Raw genomic sequence first — 21474 nt, forward strand, 5'->3', positions numbered from 1 at the left:
TGCTATTTGCTATTGCATTATTAGACCAGTGTGTGTGTGTGTGTGTGTGTGTGTGTGTGTGTGTGTTTGTGTTACTGGAGATTGAACCCAGGGCCTTTGCACTGAGATATATTACCAGCCTTTTTATGTTTAATTTTTAAAAATATTTTGAACAGCGTATGGTGAAGTATCCCAAGCTAGGCTCAAACTTTTGATCCAAGTGGCTCAGCCTCCTAAGGAGTAGATCATGTTCTTTCATTCCTCCATGCACTTTCTCCATCCATCACACTGTCTTCCATTCACAACTGCTAAAAACTTTTTGAACATAATAATAAATAAATGAAAAAAGAGAGGATTAAAAACCAGTGCCTGCAATGGACTAAGTGTAATAAGTGATTGACTATTACTAAGAATCTAAGCTATCCCAGAACAGGAAAAATCACCCCGCCTGAAATAACAGGGGTTGTGATTGCAAAGGAAGTTGAGTGCTTCGCTAATTTAGAGTTGAGTATCTTGTGAAACCACCTTACTTAATACAGCAGAGCAGTCTGTGAATAACTGAGGGTCTTGCTGCTCCATCTCTGTCCATTGTACTTAGACCTCAAACTCACTTGAGTTCAGCAGTCAGGGTGTCCATCCTCACAGGGCCCAAGTGATGGGCTCCAGTGATGGGCTCACAGCAGCACAAACATGAAAGAAGAGCACACCTATGATTGACCCTTTGTGTAGCCCTGGAAAATCTTGTTGGAAGGTAATACAGCAGCACTATAAACAGAGATGAATACCTTGCCTCTGGACTATGGCCTATAGGCTAGGCCTTCAAGGATATCTCTATGTTTATTCCAAGACCCGTGACTTCCATATTATCTAAGCACTTTTTCTGAAGTAAATGAATCCAAATTGGCCAACTTCTTCCACAAGCTCTCCTTAAAGGCTGAACATTGTGTAGTCTCTGAGGGACGGCTGGCCACTTGGCTATTTGTGTGGGAGCTGTTTACCTTTACATAGTAAAGAAATGAAGCAGAGACGGATGGCGTGTGGCTCACAGCAGAAGCAAATCAGAATGGTCTTTTACTTGTATTTTGTTTTGCTTTCAGTATCTCTGTGCCAGTTCCAGCTACCTCCCTGCCTCTAGATTCTAAACATGCTGAATCCATCTCTATGAGTTCTGTTTCTGTGGTCCATTGGTTACCACCCATCTGATAATGCTTCTGCTGCACAAAAAGACAAGTCTCTCTTCCTCCTCTGAGCCAAAGCTGAGCACTGCTGCTCAGGGCCCCACTTCCAGCTTCAAGTTTCAGCGGTCACCTTCAGCTGTCCAGATCATGCCTCTGCTACTCACCTTGATCCTTGGTGAGTATCTCTGCTCCTGTTGATTTAGACCTCAGAGTTTTCTGAAAACTTTAGAAAGAGCTTTTCTCTACCCATGTTCAGATATCTTTCAAGGCTGGTTTTCTTCTTCATTTCTATACCTGGCACCTCTTCTAAACCCTAAAAGGCCCCTTATTCAATCCAAGTTATAATATGCTTTGATTGACAGTTTTTTTCTATTTTCTTGTATGTGCATCAACAAATTTATGGTAGCGAATCCCATTCTCCCTTGAAATAATTATGCTTATATGTTTAGTAATAAGAAAGTAAGTGAGCCAGGTATCATAGTTGGTGCCTGTAATTGTAGCACTTTGGAAGGCTGAGGCAGAAGGATTGCAAGTTTGGACCCAGCCTGGGCAGCTTAGTGACTTAGGATGATCTTGTCTTACAACAACAAAAAAAGAAAAGTAGAAAAGGATGGTGATTTAGCTCAGTATGAAGGCTCTGGCTTTAATCCAAAATACCTTAAAAAAAGAGATAAATAGATGCTGGTCAGTAGCAGGTAGAGCAAGGCAAGAAAATAGAGCGGCAAAAGTATCAGTGTTCATTGGTCATTTTGTCTGTTTTCCTTTGAAAAGACATTACAAAATGTTTCTCTAATTTTCTTCAGTTTCTTTTGCTATTTACCACTCTAGAAATTAACCTAGATAAGGTGGAGATTTTGGAGCCAAGGAGAGCTGTGTTTTAGTCTTGGCTCTTTGATTTCTTAGTTGTCTGAATTTGTAGATTACCATATTTCTCCAAAATCTTGCTCTATAATTTATGAAGTGAAAAGAATATTATGTTCTTCAGAAGTATGTCAGGAATCTTTTCATAAGATAATGAATACAGGGCAAGCAACAAAGTTTGCTAAGCCTCTACCTTGATCAATCACATCCATTTTTATCGCATTGGTGATCTAGAGCAGTGGTGATGAACCTATGGCACACATGCTGCAGTGGGCTGTTTTTATCACTGAAAGCTCTAAAAGCTTCGCCATCATGGGTGTAGGGCATCACCAGAGCCCACATGGGTCTGTCAAGTTAGCACTTATATTCCCAGTGTAGGGTCCTGGCTCTATTTGAAACATTCCTAGATCCCCAACAGCACCTGACAGCTAGTGCTGCCCCTCACAGATGTTCAATTAAGTCTCCCAGGTTCCTTCAAAATCCCAACTCCTCCACGAAGTCTTTCTGGTCTGTACCACCTGCAGTTTCTACCCTGTGAGCAGCTGCAAGTCACTTACTGGCTGTCTCACTTTTGCACCTGTATACCAGGCTTTGCACATTCACTTTTTGTCCCCCTTGCACACAAGTTTTATGTGGGAGGTTAGGCAGTGATTCACACGTGGGTGGCCCACATGTTGAAGATTATGGCCACAGGGTTAATGAGAAGTTATCTGCAAACCAAGAGAAGGAAATATTCCAGGACTCACCACTGAAATATTTGGACCTGCCCGATAAGTTCTAGGGTGGAGGTCTAAAGATACTTACTGTTTCAGAAAAATCCTATAAGATAGAGATGGGGGTGAGTTATATAGTTGAAAATTCCTAGGACTCAAAGACTACTGAAAATCAGAGGGCTCAGGACACTCTAGCACCAGGAGAGAGTCTGGAGGAGCCCACCCATAGAGAGATCTTATAGAAACAAACAAACAAACAAACAAAAAGCAATGTTCCCAGGATGTGCTTAGCACTTAAATCTGGAGATTTCAAACGAAACTCAGTCCTGACCTGTTCTGACCTGCTTCTGAGCTGTTCCTCTACATTAGGTGCCAGTAAACTATATTCTACAAGCTTAGAATGACTTTTACATTTCTCTTTTGGGAAGAACACACAAAGAAAAATAGTATTTAATGACACATGAAAATTAAGTCAAGTTAAATTTAAATTGTGTGCCTAAGTGAAGGTTTATTGGAACATGGCCATGTCTCTTTGTCCACAAATACATGGCTGCTCATGCCACAAAGCAGAGCTGAGTAGTTGCAACAACAACTCTTTAGGGAAAGACTTCGAGGTCCCTGATCTAAATGCAGTGCCAGTGAACACTGGCAAACTTGTCACTGTCCTCTAGTCTCTGAACTGGCCCGATGGTACCTGTGGGTCTCCAGGAGGGCATCATTCCAGCAGCCCAGTGCTCTCTTTTATTGGGCAAAGAAGCTGAATCACCACAAATCTACTTTAGGAAGTTACAACCCATCAGTCTCATTGACTGGAAAATCATGTCTACCTTTGCAACAGCACATGTAAAGGGAACAGGCTGGATTAGTTCACTGTAGTAGAATTGGTCTCTGAGGTTCCTGGCCGGTATCCCCTGAGGCCTGTCATCCCAGGAAAAGAAGATCACAGTAGATTCTGTATTTACCACTCTAACTGGTTGAATTATTTGAATAAAGCCTTGGAAATTTATTCCATGACCTGACTTGCTTCCTTTTTTCTTCCCTAGCTATTTGCACTGGACTTGGCTTCTTAGGTAAGATGTGGGGGTGGCAGGATGTGGGGGGTGGTGCCAGGGGAAAGGCTTGGAGCGGGGAAGCTTCCTGGGCCATGGAGAGAAACTATGGTTCAAAACATGCCCAATAACTTCCCTTTCTAATTTCCCATTCTACCCTATCAGCCTTATGTGGGTAAATTTCTACCTCTAGAACCTGGAAGGGTAAAGTGCCCAGGAAGGGTAAGTTTCCAAGGGACCTCTTCCCACTTTTCTCTGTGATCCAAGAAGCTTGATCAGCATCTAAATGAGAGAGAGCCTCATTGTAGGTTCAGAAGGCCCTTTACCCATCTTACTCACTTTTCCATCATTGGGGCAAAGTACCCAATGCCTTCAACTCAAAAGAGGAGAGGTGTATTTTGGCTCAAGCATTCAGTTCATGGTTGGCTGCCTCCAAGGCAGACATGGCATGGTGGAAGGGCAAGAGGCATGGGCAGAGGACAGCTGCTTTTCCCATGGTTGCTAGAAAGCATAGAGAAACAAAGAGAGGAGAAGCCAGGGTCAAGAATATTCTCTTCCAGATCACACCCCTAGTAGCCCAACTCCAACCTTGTAGCAGCAAGTCAGCTGTGTGTTCCCATGATCCAGTCACCTCCCATGTGCATGAGAACTTGTGGAGACACTTCATATCTAACCATAATAACCCCCTTATGGGAATAACAGGAGAATGAACTTTCTTTTGTCTTGCTGGTTTCAGCTAACATAAATCTCTCTGACAGCCTTACTGGCATCTTTGAACTAGAAATGCATTTGCTTCTATGCAGCTCATGGCTTGGTCAGAAGACAGCAGAACAGTTGTCAGTTTCCTTGAGGCATCTTTGAACGAGGTACCAATTTCACACCCAAAAAAGGAGGGTGCTTCACGGAAAGAATGAGTCCACAGGAGAGGAGGCTGTGGGTGGTTCAAACCCAAGAAGGGTCTTTGTGGATTATTGTTTCTTCTGCCCTATCCATCCAATCTCCAGCTCTGCCCTGCCCTGCTGCATCTCCAGGACAGCCTCCTGCATCACGAGCTGGCTGTATTCCTCCCTTCTCACCTTCTTCAGCTCACCCTTGTTGAGCAAGAAGTGAAATTTGATTTCTTGAAGATGCTACTTCTAATATCTCATCCTGATACTCAGAGTAGTTGGTCTTGTTTTTGACTCACAGGGCTGTCACTCATTGTCGGTGCAGGCAGGCAATTGCTCTTGTTACAACCTTTCTACTCCCCAGGAAATTGCTCCTTCTCTCAAGCCCTTTGCTAATAAAGTAAGCTAAAGACATTGTCAAGGTCATACTCCCCCCCAACACCCTTCCTCCAATCCTCTGCCTTTACAACTTTTCTCAGCTTTCTATCCCCCAAGGCTAAATTTCTTTTACACTGATTTTTTATTTCTTCCTTCCTGGGAACTGCTCTAGTCTTTTACTCCATTCTTCTTCAGTAAAGGCAAGACTTTTACTAACTAAAATAACCTGTAATGATACTGATATTAATGATTTACTGGAATACATGGTAATGTCAACTAGAACTCTAATCTTAGATCCAATGGCCCAAAAGTTATTTCTGGGTGACTGTCTTGAAATATATTTTATGCAGATATATAACCTTTAAACTCAAATATGCAACAATGAAAATTTATCTTAGGTTTTGTGGTAAAATTGTTTTCTATTTCTCGTCTCCATTCTTTATGTTACCCGCCCCCGAAAAAAAAGGAAGAAAAGGAAACAAAAACAAGTTAGTCAGTCCAACATAAACTTCTCAGTGCAGTTTAAAGTTAGCCAGATTAGAATTTTCGCACTTAACTGCTCCTCCTGGGTTGATCCCAAGTTCTGGGGAATTTGTGCCGAGTTGAGACAAGGGAACGGTGGTAAATTAGGAGTCACTTTCCATCCATGTCATTGCATGTGGCTCAGCGTGGCCTCTATTAAGCTGCTCACGTCCCATTAGGACACAGACCACCAGTCCAAATGCAGGTTTTCCTGGTGTACCAGATCTTTCTCAGCTAGCTGTTCCACTATCAAAAGACATGGCAAGTTCAGCTTTCTGCTGTACATACTGCTGTCAGAAGGCTCCAGTAGATCTGTTGAGATTGGCTGAAGCTACTAACTCTTAAATTTTCCGAGGGCATAAATCATCTGTTTGCTCATCACTGTTCTCTGAGTTCCTGACACCATACCTGAAACATACTGCGTGTTCAACAAATATTTATTGTCTGATGGGCTTTTCCCTGGTCTACACAGCAGTCTCCTCCCCACTTCTATGTCTTGGCAGGAGAGAGGTGTGGGGGGGCAGATTTTTCTGTTAGTCATTTTCATACCTAGAATTCAAATCAGGAAACAGAACCAAGTCTTTGGTTCTTCAAAATGTACCTGTAGGCTCTGTGGTACCTCTTTGTTACCTCCTAGAATGCTCTAGTGAAACTTTTTGGGCTCTGAGATTCTGAAGCTCTGAGTCTTCACTTGCTTTGTGCTTTTCACATTTCTTCTGAGCCAGGAGCTTGGACAAGGGATGATGTCATAGGAAGCAACAAAAATGAGTAGGGTTGGGTCACTGACAGTGGAAGAGAATTATGTAATTATGTTCAGTCTAAATTATGTAAATTATGCTTCAATCTGGATACTGTGTCAATTATTAGATATGATCTTACACCTATGTTCTGTCCTGGTGCTGCCATTATTAAGTAGAACAACCACAGGGCCATCATTTTCATTAGGATCTTTTTCTTCACCTATGTAATAGTGGGTAGCTCTACAGATCCTTCTCATTCTTTTTTTGTTTGCTTGCTTTTGGAGACAGGGTCTCACTATGTAGCCCAGCCTGGCCTTGAACTCATGGTGATCCTCCTGCCTCAGCTTCCAAGCACTGAGATTACAGGCATGTTCCACCATGCCCAGCAGGTCCTTGTAATTCTGACCACTAGAATCTAATGATTCTACTGAATCAATCAATCTCTTTTCCCTTAATCTGAAAAAGCCAGCAGTAATATCTAGGTGTCTTGAAGTGGTCTTCCTCACTAGCATATAATTAAGTGTGTGGTAGAATGTGAACTCAGAGATGGAGTCCTGAAGCTCCCTCCTTCTCTTTTGACCTCTCCTTTATAGTTCCTTAACTTGTCACATCCTCTGTCAGCCTGGAGGCATCCAGGATTGAGTAAGTACATCTCCGAGCACCCACTCGGCTCCTCCTAGGTCCTCAGTGGATACCCCATCTCTCTGCAGAGTCTCCACCCAGAGTACGACTGGTGGGAGGTCCCCACCGCTGTGAAGGGCGAGTGGAGGTGGAGCGGAATGGCCAGTGGGGCACTGTGTGCGATGATGGCTGGGATCTGCAGGATGTGACTGTGGTGTGCAGGGAGCTGGGCTGTGGAGCAGCCAAGAAATCCCCTACTGGTACTCAGTACGGGCCTTTGGCACAGAAAGATCAGAGCGTCCTCACCCAAAATGTCAATTGCAATGGGATGGAAGACACATTGGCTCAGTGTGAGCAAGATGAAGATGTTTTTAACTGTGCACATGAAGAGGATGCCGGGGCATCATGTGAGAGTAAGTACAGTAGGGCTCAAGGACCATCTACCAGCTGCCCACTCTTCATTCCCTGCCATGGGCTTTCCCACAATGGGGTCAGCTCTTCATCCCTCACGTCTCACCCTTCCTCAGTCATGACCCCTGGAGGTAATAATATTATCACCTAGAATTATTATTCCTACTAAGGTTTTTCTTTTAATTTCAATCTATACAAGACCATGTGCCTTGTTTATACACCTGAAAACAAACATACACAGCCACTGAACGTTTGTTGAATGATGTGTCCTACGGTTGAGGTGGAATTAGAGGAAAAAAATGAACTCACAAGTCATAGTGTGTGCTTTCTGGGTAGTTTCAAGTCTCATTGAGTCTGTCATCTTGTCGAGTAGGCAGGAGATCACAGGAAAGCAGCGCAATTTCACCGTTAGTTAGATAGATGGTGACAGACTGATAAGTACAAACACAGATCTGTGCTCTTTTAGCACCCTGCGTATATATGCTTTCCAAATTTAATGACAATTTCTCCCTCTGTGTACTCTTTCTCTTTCATTAGACTGATTTTGACTCAGGGACCAGCCTAAGTCTCCTCCCACAGAATTCATGACAGAAACAATTAGTTTTGCCTGGATGCTGAAGTCTCATTTTTATTTCTTAGAAAGGTTGAGGATTGGGATACTTGCTGAATGCTAACGCTGAACCCAAAAGTTTTTGATCTTTTATGTTTATGTGCATAGAAAGATAGATTTATGTACACACATAGATTACGCCTCTAATTTTGTCTCATGAAGAACTGAGGAAAAATGAGATGAATGTAGAAAATAATTAGGTAAATTAAAATGCTACCGAAATGAAAATAATTCAGCTTGACACTGAGAAATGTTCACTACCTTGATTCATCATCCATTCTCTTGATAAGACTCTATTAGGCAGTGCTCAGCTCTCTAGGAAACATTACACTGAACACAAAGAACTGAGTCTTGTGTACCATGGGACCCCTTTTTCTGAGAACACTATGTTGATATTTTTTCCTCATTGAGTTTATTGGTACTTTTTAAGTATACAGTACAGTTACATTCATCATTGGGAACCCTTACATGACAGATCTTTGTTCTCATTTTTTGTCCATACCCCTGCCCTCCCTTCACCCCCTCCAACCTCCCCTATTTACAAAGACTTTGTTTCCATTTTTTCCTTTTCTCAAATTTTTTTTCTTGTCCCTTATTTCTTTTCCCCTACCCTTCCCACTTCTACACCTTTAGCCCTTTTCTTCCTATTTCACATGATCAGTTATACAATTTGGATCTTACTTACACTTTTAGTTTTTCACACCAGATAATCTATTTGGTATTTACATGTGTGTCTTATTTATTTTGCTTAAGAGTATGGCCTCAATATGCATTCATTTTCCTATGAATGACTCTAGTTTCTCATTCTTTATGAGAACACCGTGCTCTTGCAAACAACAGACACTCTGGCTTTCTTTCTCCACAGAGCCCGAAAGTTCTTCCTCTACAGACCCAGACAGCTCTTTCTCTATGGTCCAGGAGGTCCCTTTCTTCCTAGTCCCAGACAGGGTACGGCTGGCCAGTGGCTCTGGGCACTGTATGGGCAGAGTGGAGGTGGAGCACAAGGGCCAGTGGAGCACTGTGTGCAAAACAGGCTGGAACCTCCAGGCTGCGAAGGTGTTGTGTCGGCAGCTGGGATGTGGGAAGGCCCTGGTGGCCCAAAGACACTGCAACGAGACTACCCAGGGTCAAAGATCCATCTGGATGAGCAAGATGGCATGCTTAGGACAAGAGGCAACACTTCAGAATTGTGATTCTGGGCCTTTGAAGAGGAACAGCTGTACCCATCATGATGACACATGGGTGGAATGTGAAGGTAATGGAAGGTGAAGCTTATTTATCCAGAGACTAGGCTCATTTATGCAAATGATTATTAAGTGGAATGCCATTTGAAGAATATATAGAGACACCTACTCGTGCACCAATGGACCAACTGGCCAAACATTTAATTGTGTGGATTGCCTGCCATCTTATTTTTAAAATGGTTATGATAATAACTGTTTTTGCATATTAAAGTGTTTAAGCAATATTATGCACCATATTGAAATGAACTGCTATTATACAGAATTCTGTGGAGACAAGGCATACTACTCCATACATTCTTCAGTTTTTAAAAACTACTAGAAAATCATTCATAAAAGGAGATAAAAAGAATTAAGATGTATTATCTACATGTACCAACGCCCCAGGATGAATATAATCATTATGTACTGAAAAATATAGGCTAATAAAATATTTCTAAAACAGATGGGAAAGTAAAAAGATCCTAGGACACAGACCTGGGCCACAGAGGTTGAAACCTGATGGAAACCTGGGGTTCATGCTTCAATCATAGAAACACAAGTGGAAAGTTTCAGATGTGCTGTTGGGATTTGTGTGAGGGTGTAGATGGTCTTGGTTTTTTTTTTTTTTCTCTTTTCCCATTCTTACCCTTTCAACTTCCAGTTTCCTTCTCCACCCTGCAGGTGCCTTTGACCTGAGGTTGGTAGGAGGAGATAAGTTTTGCTCCGGGCGGCTGGAGGTGCTGCACAAGAACGAATGGGGCACAGTCTGTGACGACAGCTGGGGAGAACAGGAAGACCAGGTGGTATGCAAGCAACTGGGCTGTGGAAAGCCCCTTGTTTCTTCCTCCAGAACCCGGAAAAGATATGGTCCTGGGGCTGGCCTCATCTGGCTGGACGATGTTCATTGCTCAGGGAAGGAGGAGTCTCTCTACCAGTGCAAGCACAGGCTTTGGGGGTATCATGACTGTGTCCACAAGGAAGATGTGTCTGTGACCTGCTCAGGTAAGTCCATAGGTGGCATTTGCAAGAGCTGGCATGGGGGATAATGGGGGAAGAGGGGGTGGTGAGAGTGGATTCTGGGGATAAGGGCAGCTCTACCAGTGTCAGACCCTGCCACAGCCGTTCCCTGCTTCCTGTGTACTCCCAGGTAGAGGACTGAGGCATTCTAGTAGGGTTCTTTTTTTTTTCTGGAGGAATTTATAGGGATATAATAAATAACATACAATTAATGAGTATAGAAATAAATGGAGTCTTGATCATTATTTGATCAACATCCTTAACATTAAACACAAAGAGAGCAGGAATCAGAGAAAACAAGTCATTTTCCAAAATTCTAAAGCTTGCCTTCAATGATATACCAGAACTATAATAAGCAGTCTTTGTTTTCAATCCAGGGTTAGTGTTCTTAGATTACTCAGTTTTCAAACCCTCAGTCTATCATTCCCCAGATTTTATTTTCAATGTGTGTGGGGCTATTGTAGCGAGAACTTTGAGAACGTCCATGAGAGTCTTATCAGAGAGAATAAGGTAGCAGCTCCGAACCTGAGACCACTTCGGGGGACTAAAGGAAGGAGCTGGCCGGGAAGTCCAAGTGTGGCTCCTGGGTGGTCGACTCAGGGAGCCACGGGTCTGAAGCCCAGTTGGAGAATTAGGGTGAGATCTGTTTATGGAGGGCTCTTTGGTTACACAACCAACTAGTAAACAACTAACTGATAAATAACTAACTGGTAAAAACTGATATTTAACCAAAAACATGGAAGTAGTTAATGTCCAGAAAAGGATAAATTTAGTGGTGAAAGACCCGGATTTTGAATTCTGTCGTTGCTCCTTTGAAGCTATATAATTCTAGACCATCACTTAAGGACTCTGAACCTCAGCATTTTCATCTGTGAAAGAGGAAGACATTTGTCCCATGTACCTTAATGACTTCAGTGAGTGTCTGAACATAGAACATCTGTTCAGCATGATGTTCAGCATCAACCAACGACTCATTGAAAATAAGCATTTCAGGAAAAGAAATTCCTATTTGTATTCAATATGTACCTATCTTTCACTTGTCATTTTTATCTTAGAAATACAGTATAACTGCTATTTGCATACCATTTACTTTGTATTAGGGCACACAGGAGAATGTTTGTTGTATATAATACAATGTCCCTTTGTATAGGGCACTTGGACATCTGTGCATTTTTTGGTGTCCTTGGGAAACCTCCGATTTTCTCTGTGTGTAGAGGAGAAGGGCTGTACTGTTTGTGACTCACACAGGATCTGGTTGAATAAGTTGCTGGCACGCTGAACAGGATTTTGATCTGGCTCATATCCATGTAGAATATGTGTAGCTCCTTAGCTCTCTCATGATCTGGACACTTATCTGCTCCCTTAGTCAGTTTAGCTTGAATGGAATAATTCCTTCCAAGTCGAACCCAATCTTTAATTCATTTTCCTCTTCTTTTTACAGAATAGTATCCTGGCCATCTTGATGTCTAACCTGGCCCCTGCTGGTCCTGCATATCCCCTAGTTGTTCACCTGAGCCCTAATATCCTAGTGGTCACACTGGGCCCCAGACTTCTGCCTCCACTCCCTCAATCTCTCAGGAATTTGAATGCTGTGCTTAGACCTTGATCTCAGGAACAACAGCCACCTCTCTGTTGCCTGGAGATACAAGCTGTTCAATCCCTTTGGAGAAAATGAGCTTTCCATTGTGCTTTGCTCACTACTGACCCCTTGGGGTTGTTTCTGGTCCCTATTTCTTCTTCCCTCCTGCTCTTGGACCAGATATGTAGGGCATTGTTAAAACAGTAACTATGTCTGTAAGCAACATCAAAGGAAGAAAACCCCAGAAAGAACATTTAAAGGAAATATGGGTGGATAATTTTTGGAATTTGAGAAAACAGTCTTTTTGAACTGTTATAGAACTTTAACTGATCACAGCAAAAAATAACACCTGACTGCTTTGCTATTTCTTGGGGGAAGGTAGGCTCCATTTTCAGTATCAGAGCAATGTCCTTTAGCACTAGTTGTTTGCGTGACACTTAGAAAAAGATGTTTTTCCTATTTTAGTAAAATATCTTCGTTGTCCCCTTCTGTGCCACCTGACAACATGGTTGGCATTTGACAAAAGGAATCCCACAAATGTACTTTACTTTACCCAAATAAAAATGTATTCGGTAATGAGAAAGGGTCAGGAAAGAGACAGAAAAGAGATTAAAGAGAGCTACCATTGTATCTCATGCTACTCAGAAAGTATCATTTTCATTTTATCAACAAGGACTTTGCAGCCTCTAAACTGGAGGAGAGGCAGAATGATACTTAGGAGAGAATTGAAATTTAATTATAAATCTCAGCAACTCTATATTCTGAGGTTAAGCTGGGCTGGATCTACACTGTCTCATAAATTGGATCACCCAATCTCAACAGTTGTTTACATGATAATGCTTTTTTTGCTCACTGGGAAGCAAGTACATCAGCTTTTCAGTGAGGACATTTTGAACAGGATTAGCTAGACGAGAACCTACCAGCAAATACAGCCATATGGGTAGTACAGCTCTCCTCTGGATAGAGAATTTTCTTCTTATTTTCTGTTCCAGTGTATGGACCAAAGTTAATTCTGCCTCTCTTTCCTTTCTTTTTTTTAAAAAAATCATTTTATTTTTGATTACCATGTATTAATTATGCTTACTAATGGGGCTCAGTGTGATATTTCAACGCATGCATATAGTGGGCAATGACTAAATCCAACCTCTCTTTATTCATCCTGCCCTCCCCCACCCTCCTCAAACTCTCGTAATCACTATTATACATTTAGGTGCATTTTTTTTCAGTTTCCACATATGAGAGAACATGCGATACTTATTTTTTACTTATTTTACTTGACCTAATATCGTCTAATTACATCCATGTTGTTATAGGATTTTTCTTTATGGCTAAATAAAATTCCAAGGTCTATGTATACCATATTTTCTCTGTTCACTCATTTGTGATGGTCACCTAGGTTGATTCCATATCTTAGCTATTGTAGCTGCTCAGATGATTGAGTTTTCAGCAATAAAATATTTTAAAATATATTTTTATTAAGGCATGTACATTGTTTTTAGACATAATGGCATTACACACTTAACAGGTGACAGTGTAGTATAAACCTAAGTTTTATATACAGCGGGAAACCAAGGAAATTTATATGACTCTCTTTATTGTGATATTTGCTTTATTGCTGTGGTCTGAAACCAAGACCTCAGTATCACTAAAGTATGCCTGTAACCACCTGTAACAGCCCTTTCAGCCACATGGGCTTTCTGTCTCTTCCAAGACACACTGAGTTTACTGGTGAGTCTTGCAGAGGAGTAGGTTTTGGGGAGAGAGAGTGTCAGGAGCTCCATTTGAGCCTGTTGAGTCTGCAATATATTAAAATTCTTCGTAGAGACTTTCATTAAAACTTTAGGGGTCATCTCTGGCCCCGAATATATAATCTGAAAATCACTGTATATGTGTGATATTCAAAGTCATGAGACTGGGGCTGAATAAGAGGAGAGATCCAAGGACTGGGCCTCAGGGTGCCATAATGCTTAGCCTGGATTCCCCTGGAACAAGGAGTCAGGTGCAAATTGTTTATTGGTTGCTAGAACCAGGAAACACTTGCCAGGGACTCAAAAAGTGAGTTGGAAAGGGAGAAAAATCCAATGAAGTAAGGATTAATGAGCTGATAACTGCTATGGGTAACTGGGTTTCCTTCCCACGGGGAGTTTTCTGATGTGCTGCATGGAAATCATTTCAAAATGAATGTGCCACTGGCTTTCTGGGTCTCCAGCTTGTAGACAGCAGGTCCTTGGGATTTCCAACCTCTATAATTACATGAGCAATTTCAGTAAAATAAAATATATTTACACATATATTAAAGTCAATGGAAAAATACAACCATTTACTCTAGGTGGGACCACTAATGGGCTAGACTCTTCAGGAATGAAGGTTTAGGTTATCTTACCAGGTAAAGAACCACAACTAGCTGAAGTGCTTGCTGAATCAAATGGAATACAAGATGGGTAATAAAAGAAAGTAGTTATAAACACCAACTATGACCACATGACCAGTTACAGAAATGGTGATCAACTGTTATGAGCATTCTCCATTATTTTGCCATGAATATGCATGTGTGTGTAGGAAAATAAAATATCTTGTAACATAAACTATATCCACTTACTTCATTTTATGCCATAGTATTTAAATTAATGAAACATAAAAGAGAAGAGTAGATATCACTCAATGGCTTTTCATCCACTTTTGGATTATAAGTGAGGGAGTTTTGAGTTGTTGGTAGGGTAGTCTCATTATGTTAGGTGGAATGAGGACCCATTATTGTCTTCATATAGAGATTAAGTATATCTTAAGGAGATGGGTTGCCAGGTTGACAAAAGGGTGGACTTGTAATGGTTAATTTTATGCAACAACTTCCTGGGTCATTGAATGTCTAGGAATTTGATTAAATATTATTTCTGGATGTGTCTTGTCTGTAACTCTCTTCTGGGTGAGATTAGCATTTTAGTTTTTTGGTTGGGTAAAGAAAACAGGGACCAAGACTCTAAAACTTCACTGATTCCTCAAGTCTTTCCCTTAATTTTTCCAAATGTTTATCTAAAAAGACTTTACCCCTCTCTCATCAGATAATCAGGGGTTACCTCTGATATTTTCTTTCAGTTATTCTGGCCTTGCTAGGGCTCGTCTTCTGTGTCTTAACTTGATTCATCACTGCTTCTTGATAATTTTCTTCCTGAGGGATAGAAAGAAAAACATCTGCCTTTTATGGAAATATGAGTAGAGAATGAATATATCTAACAGCACATAGCAGCAATCCAATAAATAAGCATACAAAACTATTTTGAAAATGAAATCAAAGTGACAGTGCACGTTAATGCCCAGTTGTGAATCTATTGTGTGATTTGTGTAGCTTTTGTGAGGAAAGAAAGCATGCCAATAGCTCATGGTTTGCAATTTTGACTTTTATTTATTGTCTTGGTTCATTAAAGGCCCACAGCTGTTTTCCTGGCTCATCTGGCCTAACTGGGCTTGGATCTAGGCTGTAGGTTTAGTCAAATTTCCTCCAATTATTTCCTCATTCTGGGATCCTGATTGCAGCAGCAGCCAAGCTAAATGATGCAGCTGCAATTAAGTATCAGGTTGGATGTATCAAATCCCTTGGACACTTATGTCTGTATGGCCAAGATAAAATACACAGCCACATCAAAAACCAGTGGATCAGGGACGTACATTCCTGCCAAAGGGTATGTGAGAGAGCCTCTGCCAATGGCAAAGCACATATAAATCTCTTATAGGAGGAGAGCCAAACAGTCAAAATCAGTAGCCCTATCTATTTTTAAAAATTAATTTTATTGGTACATTTAAAGTATACAATATAATGACATTCATCATTGGAAATTTGCACCTTTATATAATCCATCTTGGTTCTTAATTTTTCCCTATTCCCCTGACTTCCCTTTCACCCCTCCCTCCCTCCCTATCTACAAAGACTTTACTTCCATTTTTTTTTTTTGGCAGCTGCATTTAATAGATGAGGTTATGTCCTCAGACCATCACCACATTGGGAGACATGCAGCAGTTCGTGTCATTAGGGTTTGTGCGACATTTGATTACTTGATTAAGGAGTTGTCTCCACCTCACCCCAGAAAGAATGGCTGCTATCAAGAAATCAACCAATAACAAATGCTGGCAAGGCTGTGGGGAAAGAAGAACACTGTTCCCCTGCTAGTGGGAGTGCAGACTGGTGCAACCACTATGGAAATCAGTATGGAGATACAGCAAAGAACTAGGACTGGAGGTCCCATTTGACACAGCTATTCCCCTGCCCCTCCCACTTCCCCTTCCCCTTTGCACCTTTTCTTCCTATTTCACATTATCTATTACACCTTTTATTCCTTACTAACACTTTCAGTTTCTCACACTAGAGAAACTATTTGGTATTGACACATGTGTCCTATTTATTTCACTTAAAAGTATGGCCTCATTGTGCATCCATTTAGCTATAAATGTCTCTAGTTTCTCATTCATTATGGCTGAGTAGCACTCCATTTTATAAGATAACCCTACATTTCTTTATCCAGTCTCCAGTTAATGGGCAATTGGGCTGCTTCGAAGTTTTAGCTATTATAAACTGTACCACTATGAACATGGGTGCACATATATCGCTGTGGTATGATTCTTTTAATTCTCTCAGAAAGATACCCAGCAGGGGAATAGCTGGGGTGAGGTGAAATCTCAGAGCTATTTTCATTTGCATCTCTTGAATGACCAGTGATGTTGAACATTTTTTCATATGTTTACTTGCTATTTCTACTTCTTTGTCTGAGAAATGTCTGTTCATTTCAGATGCCCATTTTTGGATTAGGTTTTTAAATTTGGGAGGTCTGACTTTTTAAAGTTCTTTATATATTCTAGATAGTAGACCTTTCTTTGAGGAAAAGCTGGTGAAAAGTTTGCTCTTCACACTGTTGGTGGTTTCTCTTGCTGTTCAGAAGCTTTTTAATAAGAAGAGATCCCACCTGTTGATTGTTTGGGCTAGTTCACATGCAACTGAGGTTTTGTTCATAAAATCTCTTCCTACATCAATGTCTTCAAGAGTTCTGCTTAACCACTCTTCTAGCCGGATTAGTGTTTCTGTCTTAATATTTAGAGCTTTACTCCATTTTTTTTTTTTTTTTTTTTTTTTTTTTTTTTTTTTTTTGAACTCGGGTCCTTGCGCTTGCAAGGCAGGCCACCGAACCACTGAGCTAAATCCCCGGCCCCTATCTTTGCTCCATTTTGATTTTAGTTTAATGCATGGTGAGAGATATAGGTCTGGTTTTAATCTTTGGCAAGTTGAAACCCAGTTTTGCCAGTGCCATTTATTAAAAAGTCTATCTTTTCTCCAGCCAGGGTGTTTGGCTCCTTTGTTGAAGATGAGGTAGCTGAGTGTATCTGGAATTGTTTCTGCATTTCTAATCTGTTCCACTGGTCCTCAGGTCTGTTTCTTTGATAGTACCATGCTGTTTTTAATCACAGTAGCTTTGTTATATAGTTTCAAATTGGGGATCGTGATGCCCCCTGCCTTGTCTTTATTGCCTAGAATTGCTCTTGCTATTCTAGGTCCCTTCTCATTCAAAAATAATTTTTGGATTGTTTTCTCAAGGTCTATGAAAATATGCTGCTAGGATTTCAATTGGGGTGGCATTGAATCTCTATATAACAGTTTTGGAAGTATGGCCATTTTCACTATGTTGATTCTTCCTACCCAGGAGTAAGGGATGTCTTTCCATTTTCTGATGTCCTCTTCAATCTCTTTTTCAGAGTGCTATAGTTTTCAGAGTAAAGGTCTTTCATTTCTTTTGTTAGGTTAATTTCTAGGTATTTCAAGTTTGGGGATGCTATTGTGAAAGAAATTGATTGCTCCATTTCTCTCTCAGTAAGTCTGTTTTGCATATACTGAACAGCTATTGATTTTTGTGTGTTGACCTTGTATCCAGCTACTTTGCTGAATTTGCTTATTAAGTCTAGAAGACTTTTGGTGTGTTTCTTGTTGTCTTCTATATAGAATATCATGTCATCTTCAAATAATGACAGTTGGACTTCTTCACTTCCTATCTTTATTCCTTTCTCTTGTTTAATTGCTGTGGCTAATGTTTCCAAAACTACATTGAACAGCAGTGGTGATAGTGTTTCTGATTTTAATATGAAATATTTCTGGTTTTGACCATTTAGTATTTATTACAATGACATGAAACAAATTTCTTCTCCATGGACCACATTTTCTTCTTCTATGAAGTAGGGGAGCAAAGATTCCTCTCCCAAATGTTTCTTAGCTTCTGTATTAGAGACCTTAGGAGAATCAGAACCCATAGAATGAATGTGTAGCAAAGACCCTGGATTTTGCATCCCAAATCTAAAATACTCAGAAAAAAAGAGAAAACACAGACCAAGCTATTTTTTATAAAAACATGCAAAGACTTTTGTTTCTTGTCATTATTCCTTCAACAGTACAACTGCTATTTGCATAGCATTTACATTGCATTGTATCTTATTGTATTATGAGTAAACTAGAGGTAATTTAAGGTGTAAGGGAAGATATACAAAGACTATGCAAATACTATAGATTTATGCATTGGTGGATTTTGGTATTCATGCGGACCCTGGAACCAATCCTCCATGGATATGGAAAGACAGCTATTCCTTTTAATAAAGAGAGGTTTATTTCAAGGAATTGGCTTATGTGATTATGGAGGCTGTATCAGAATCTGTATGGTACATCAGCAGCTGGAACTTATGGATGAGCTGACATGCAGTTCAAGTCTGAAGGAAGTCTGAAGCAGAACTCACTGTCACTTGAGCGAAATTGATCTTTCATTCTCTTCCAGCTTTCCACTAATTGGATAAAAACCTATCCTGGAGGTCAAACTACCCTATTTGCTATCCACCAATTGAAAGGTTAAAGTAACCTGAGAAACCCGCAAAGAAATATCCCAGATAAAGTTTCCTCACACATCTGGACACCATGGCTTAGCCAGGCTGGCACCGAAATTCACCATCACAGTTCTGCCCTATGACGGCTCCGCTTGTTGGATAAGGCGAGAGGTACATCATTCTCTTGCCTCTTGCATCTGAGCTCATATCTCTTCTGTGTTTTCCATACTGCTTCATGGAACACAAGCTATTGCTTTCCCATAGAGGCTCCAATTCCGGCCCCTGGCGAGAATCCTTATCCTGACTGTGGGCTGCAGTAATAAACTCTTCTCACATGCCTTTTCTTCCCATGGGAAACTCTTGTACTCATCTCCAGAATCAGAATTCACCTCATTAAACTTTGGAACATTATGATTTCTAAATCCCTGGACCTATTTATTTCATTTTTATTAGAAACCTCTGGGCTGGGGATTTAGCTCAGTGGTTTGGTGGCCTGCCTTGCAAGTGCAAGGACCCGAGTTCAATCCCTGGGACCAAAAAAAACAAAACAAAACAAAACAAAACAAAACAAAAAAACTCCCAGCTTGTGTGAAAGCTAGGACAGGCACATTATCCACTTTTTTCTGTCAGGATAGTCCTACTGTAATGTACTATGCTTGGACAATTCATGCCTCTGGCATGCTCCTTACTGGGTCATTAGTTCTATATCTTTTCATAACATTGAATTATTAGGAGAAATAAGGACCCTTCTTGACATTTTCTTGTTTAACTGCCTTTTTTTTTTTTTTGGCATGCTCCACTCTTACTATACCAAATCCTAGCTCTGTAAGTTATTACTTTAAGCTCTATATCATTAAATCCAGAGAAGATATTATAAGAAAATATAAAACAACATATTTTTAATAAAAAGATATTTTAATATCCTTAACGTAATGCTATGGTTTGAATGTGGTTTGTTCCCTTCAGTATTAATGTTGAATTTGACTCCCCTTCATGCAGTATTAATAGAGAGAAAATTTGACTATGGGGTAGTGATGGGGCTCTTGAGAGGCAATTGATATTAGATAAAGTCATTGCAGTTAATTTCCTATGGTTGAATGCTGGTGACTTTATAAGTGGGAGAGAGAGACCAATACATGTACATGCACACACACACACACACACACACACACACACACACATGCTCCCTGTTTCTTACCCGGTGATGCCTTGTAGTGTCTTGGGTGTCCACCAGCAAGAAAGCATTCCCCAGATGCAACTCCTCAATCTTGAACTTTCAGAACTGTGGGCCAAAATTAACCTCTTTTAAAAAATATCTTGCATAGTCTGTGGTACTGTGTTAATAGTAACAGAAAATAGGCAAAGACACACAGTATAAACAAATCAAATCTAGAATTATGTAAACAAGATAATGTATCATGCTCTATTTTACTGCAGAATACAAGGTTTGGATAATATTCAAATATCAATACAATTCATTGAATTATAATGGGGCTGGCAATATATCTCAATAGAATGCTTGCCTCGAATATACCCCAGCCTGGGGTTTGAACTTCAGCCCTACAATCAATCAATCCATCAATCAATAGAATTCACTCTACTATCCAAATCAAATATATCATCAATGTGATAATCTCAACAGATGCATCAAAATATTTGACAAGATTTAAAATTTATTCATGATAAGTGAACTTCCTTAATTTGATATTTGAGGTATATAAGAAAAGTCTACAGCCAATACCATACTTAGCTGTGAAAGATGAATTAATTTTGCCTATGATTGCAACACAACAAAGAAGTTTATTCTTGTCTCTTCAACTCAACATTATGTTGGAAGTCTTAGCCAGTGAAGCAAGGTAAAAAAAATTATTAAAAATATACAAAGTAGAAAAGAACAGTTAAAAACTGTCTCTATTTACAGATAATATGTACACATATATAAAAATCCTGATGGAATTTATCAAGAAGCTATTGGAAGTTAGTAAGATTGCAAGATAAAAAAAAACGATATATACAAATACAATGTTTATATATCAGCAACAATTATAAATTGAACTTCACAGAGCATTATCATTTAGAATTAAATTTGAAAGACCTAGGGATATATTTGAGAAAAGATGTAAAACATCTTACATTGAAAATTACAAATTATTGCTAAGAGATGTTAAAGAACACTTACATGGAAAGTTATACCTGTTTGTGGGTCTAAAACCACAATATTTTTCTCTTTTGTTTTGTTTTTTGAGACAAGGTCTCACCATGTAGTCCAGGCTGGCCTTGAGCTTATTATGTAGCCTAGTCTGTCCTCAAACTCATGGAGATCTTCCTGCCTAAGCCTCCAGAGTGCTGGGATTAAGGAAGTATGCCACCATGCTTGGCAAAAAATGTGCAATATTTAAAAATGTTAATTCTCTAAATTTTTTTCTTTTCTTTCTTCTTCCTCCTCCTCCTCCTCCTCTTCCTTCTTTTTTTACCTGAGGGTGGCAAAGTTTTCCCAGACAGAGAAAAAGACCAGCATTAATCATAAAAAAATTAATAAACTGGACTTCATAAAAAAATGTCTGCTCTTTAAAAAGCATTGTTGAAGGGCTGTGGATTTAGCTCGGTGATTCTGCCCCCTGCCTTGCAAGCACAAGGACCCAAGTTGTACCCCCAGTACAAAAAACAGACAGACAAACAAACCAACCAAAACTAGGCATTGCTGGAAAAATAAGTAAAATTATAGACTAGCCTAAAATATCAATGACACACAAATCATACAAACTCTTGGTCCAGCTTTATAACAACTCAGTGATTGAACAAAAAACCCTCAATAAATAGGGAAATGATTTAAGGACAATTTAAGAGAGAATATATACAT

General features: G+C 40.1%; 1 protein-coding gene and 1 long non-coding RNA gene across 2 annotated transcripts in view; one reads left to right on the forward strand and one right to left on the reverse strand.

Annotated features, from left to right (window-relative positions):
• Cd5l (CD5 molecule like) overlaps positions 1 to 13060 on the forward strand; it is a 108340-nt gene extending 95280 nt beyond the window's left edge. Inside the window, exons 4-9 of the mRNA XM_019210132.1 lie at positions 1077 to 1332; positions 3775 to 3801; positions 7018 to 7341; positions 8815 to 9204; positions 9854 to 10174; positions 11631 to 13060. Coding sequence (XP_019065677.1) covers positions 1185 to 1332; positions 3775 to 3801; positions 7018 to 7341; positions 8815 to 9204; positions 9854 to 10174; positions 11631 to 11635 — 1215 coding nt within the window. The 5' untranslated portion in view covers positions 1077 to 1184 and the 3' untranslated portion in view covers positions 11636 to 13060. The remainder of the gene's footprint in view (positions 1 to 1076; positions 1333 to 3774; positions 3802 to 7017; positions 7342 to 8814; positions 9205 to 9853; positions 10175 to 11630) is intronic.
• A 1788-nt stretch (positions 13061 to 14848) lies between these two features.
• The window catches only part of LOC104874048, a 16938-nt gene continuing 10312 nt past the window's right edge, over positions 14849 to 21474 (reverse strand). The window contains exons 2-3 of the long non-coding RNA XR_783651.2: positions 19813 to 19896; positions 14849 to 14934 (exon numbers count right to left, since the gene is read on the reverse strand). This is a non-coding gene — a long non-coding RNA (uncharacterized LOC104874048). The remainder of the gene's footprint in view (positions 14935 to 19812; positions 19897 to 21474) is intronic.

The sequence above is a fragment of the Fukomys damarensis genome, unplaced genomic scaffold (genome assembly GCF_012274545.1).
Source record: "Fukomys damarensis isolate Sample0158 unplaced genomic scaffold, DMR_v1.0_HiC HiC_scaffold_19, whole genome shotgun sequence".
Lineage (NCBI taxonomy): Eukaryota > Metazoa > Chordata > Mammalia > Rodentia > Bathyergidae > Fukomys > Fukomys damarensis.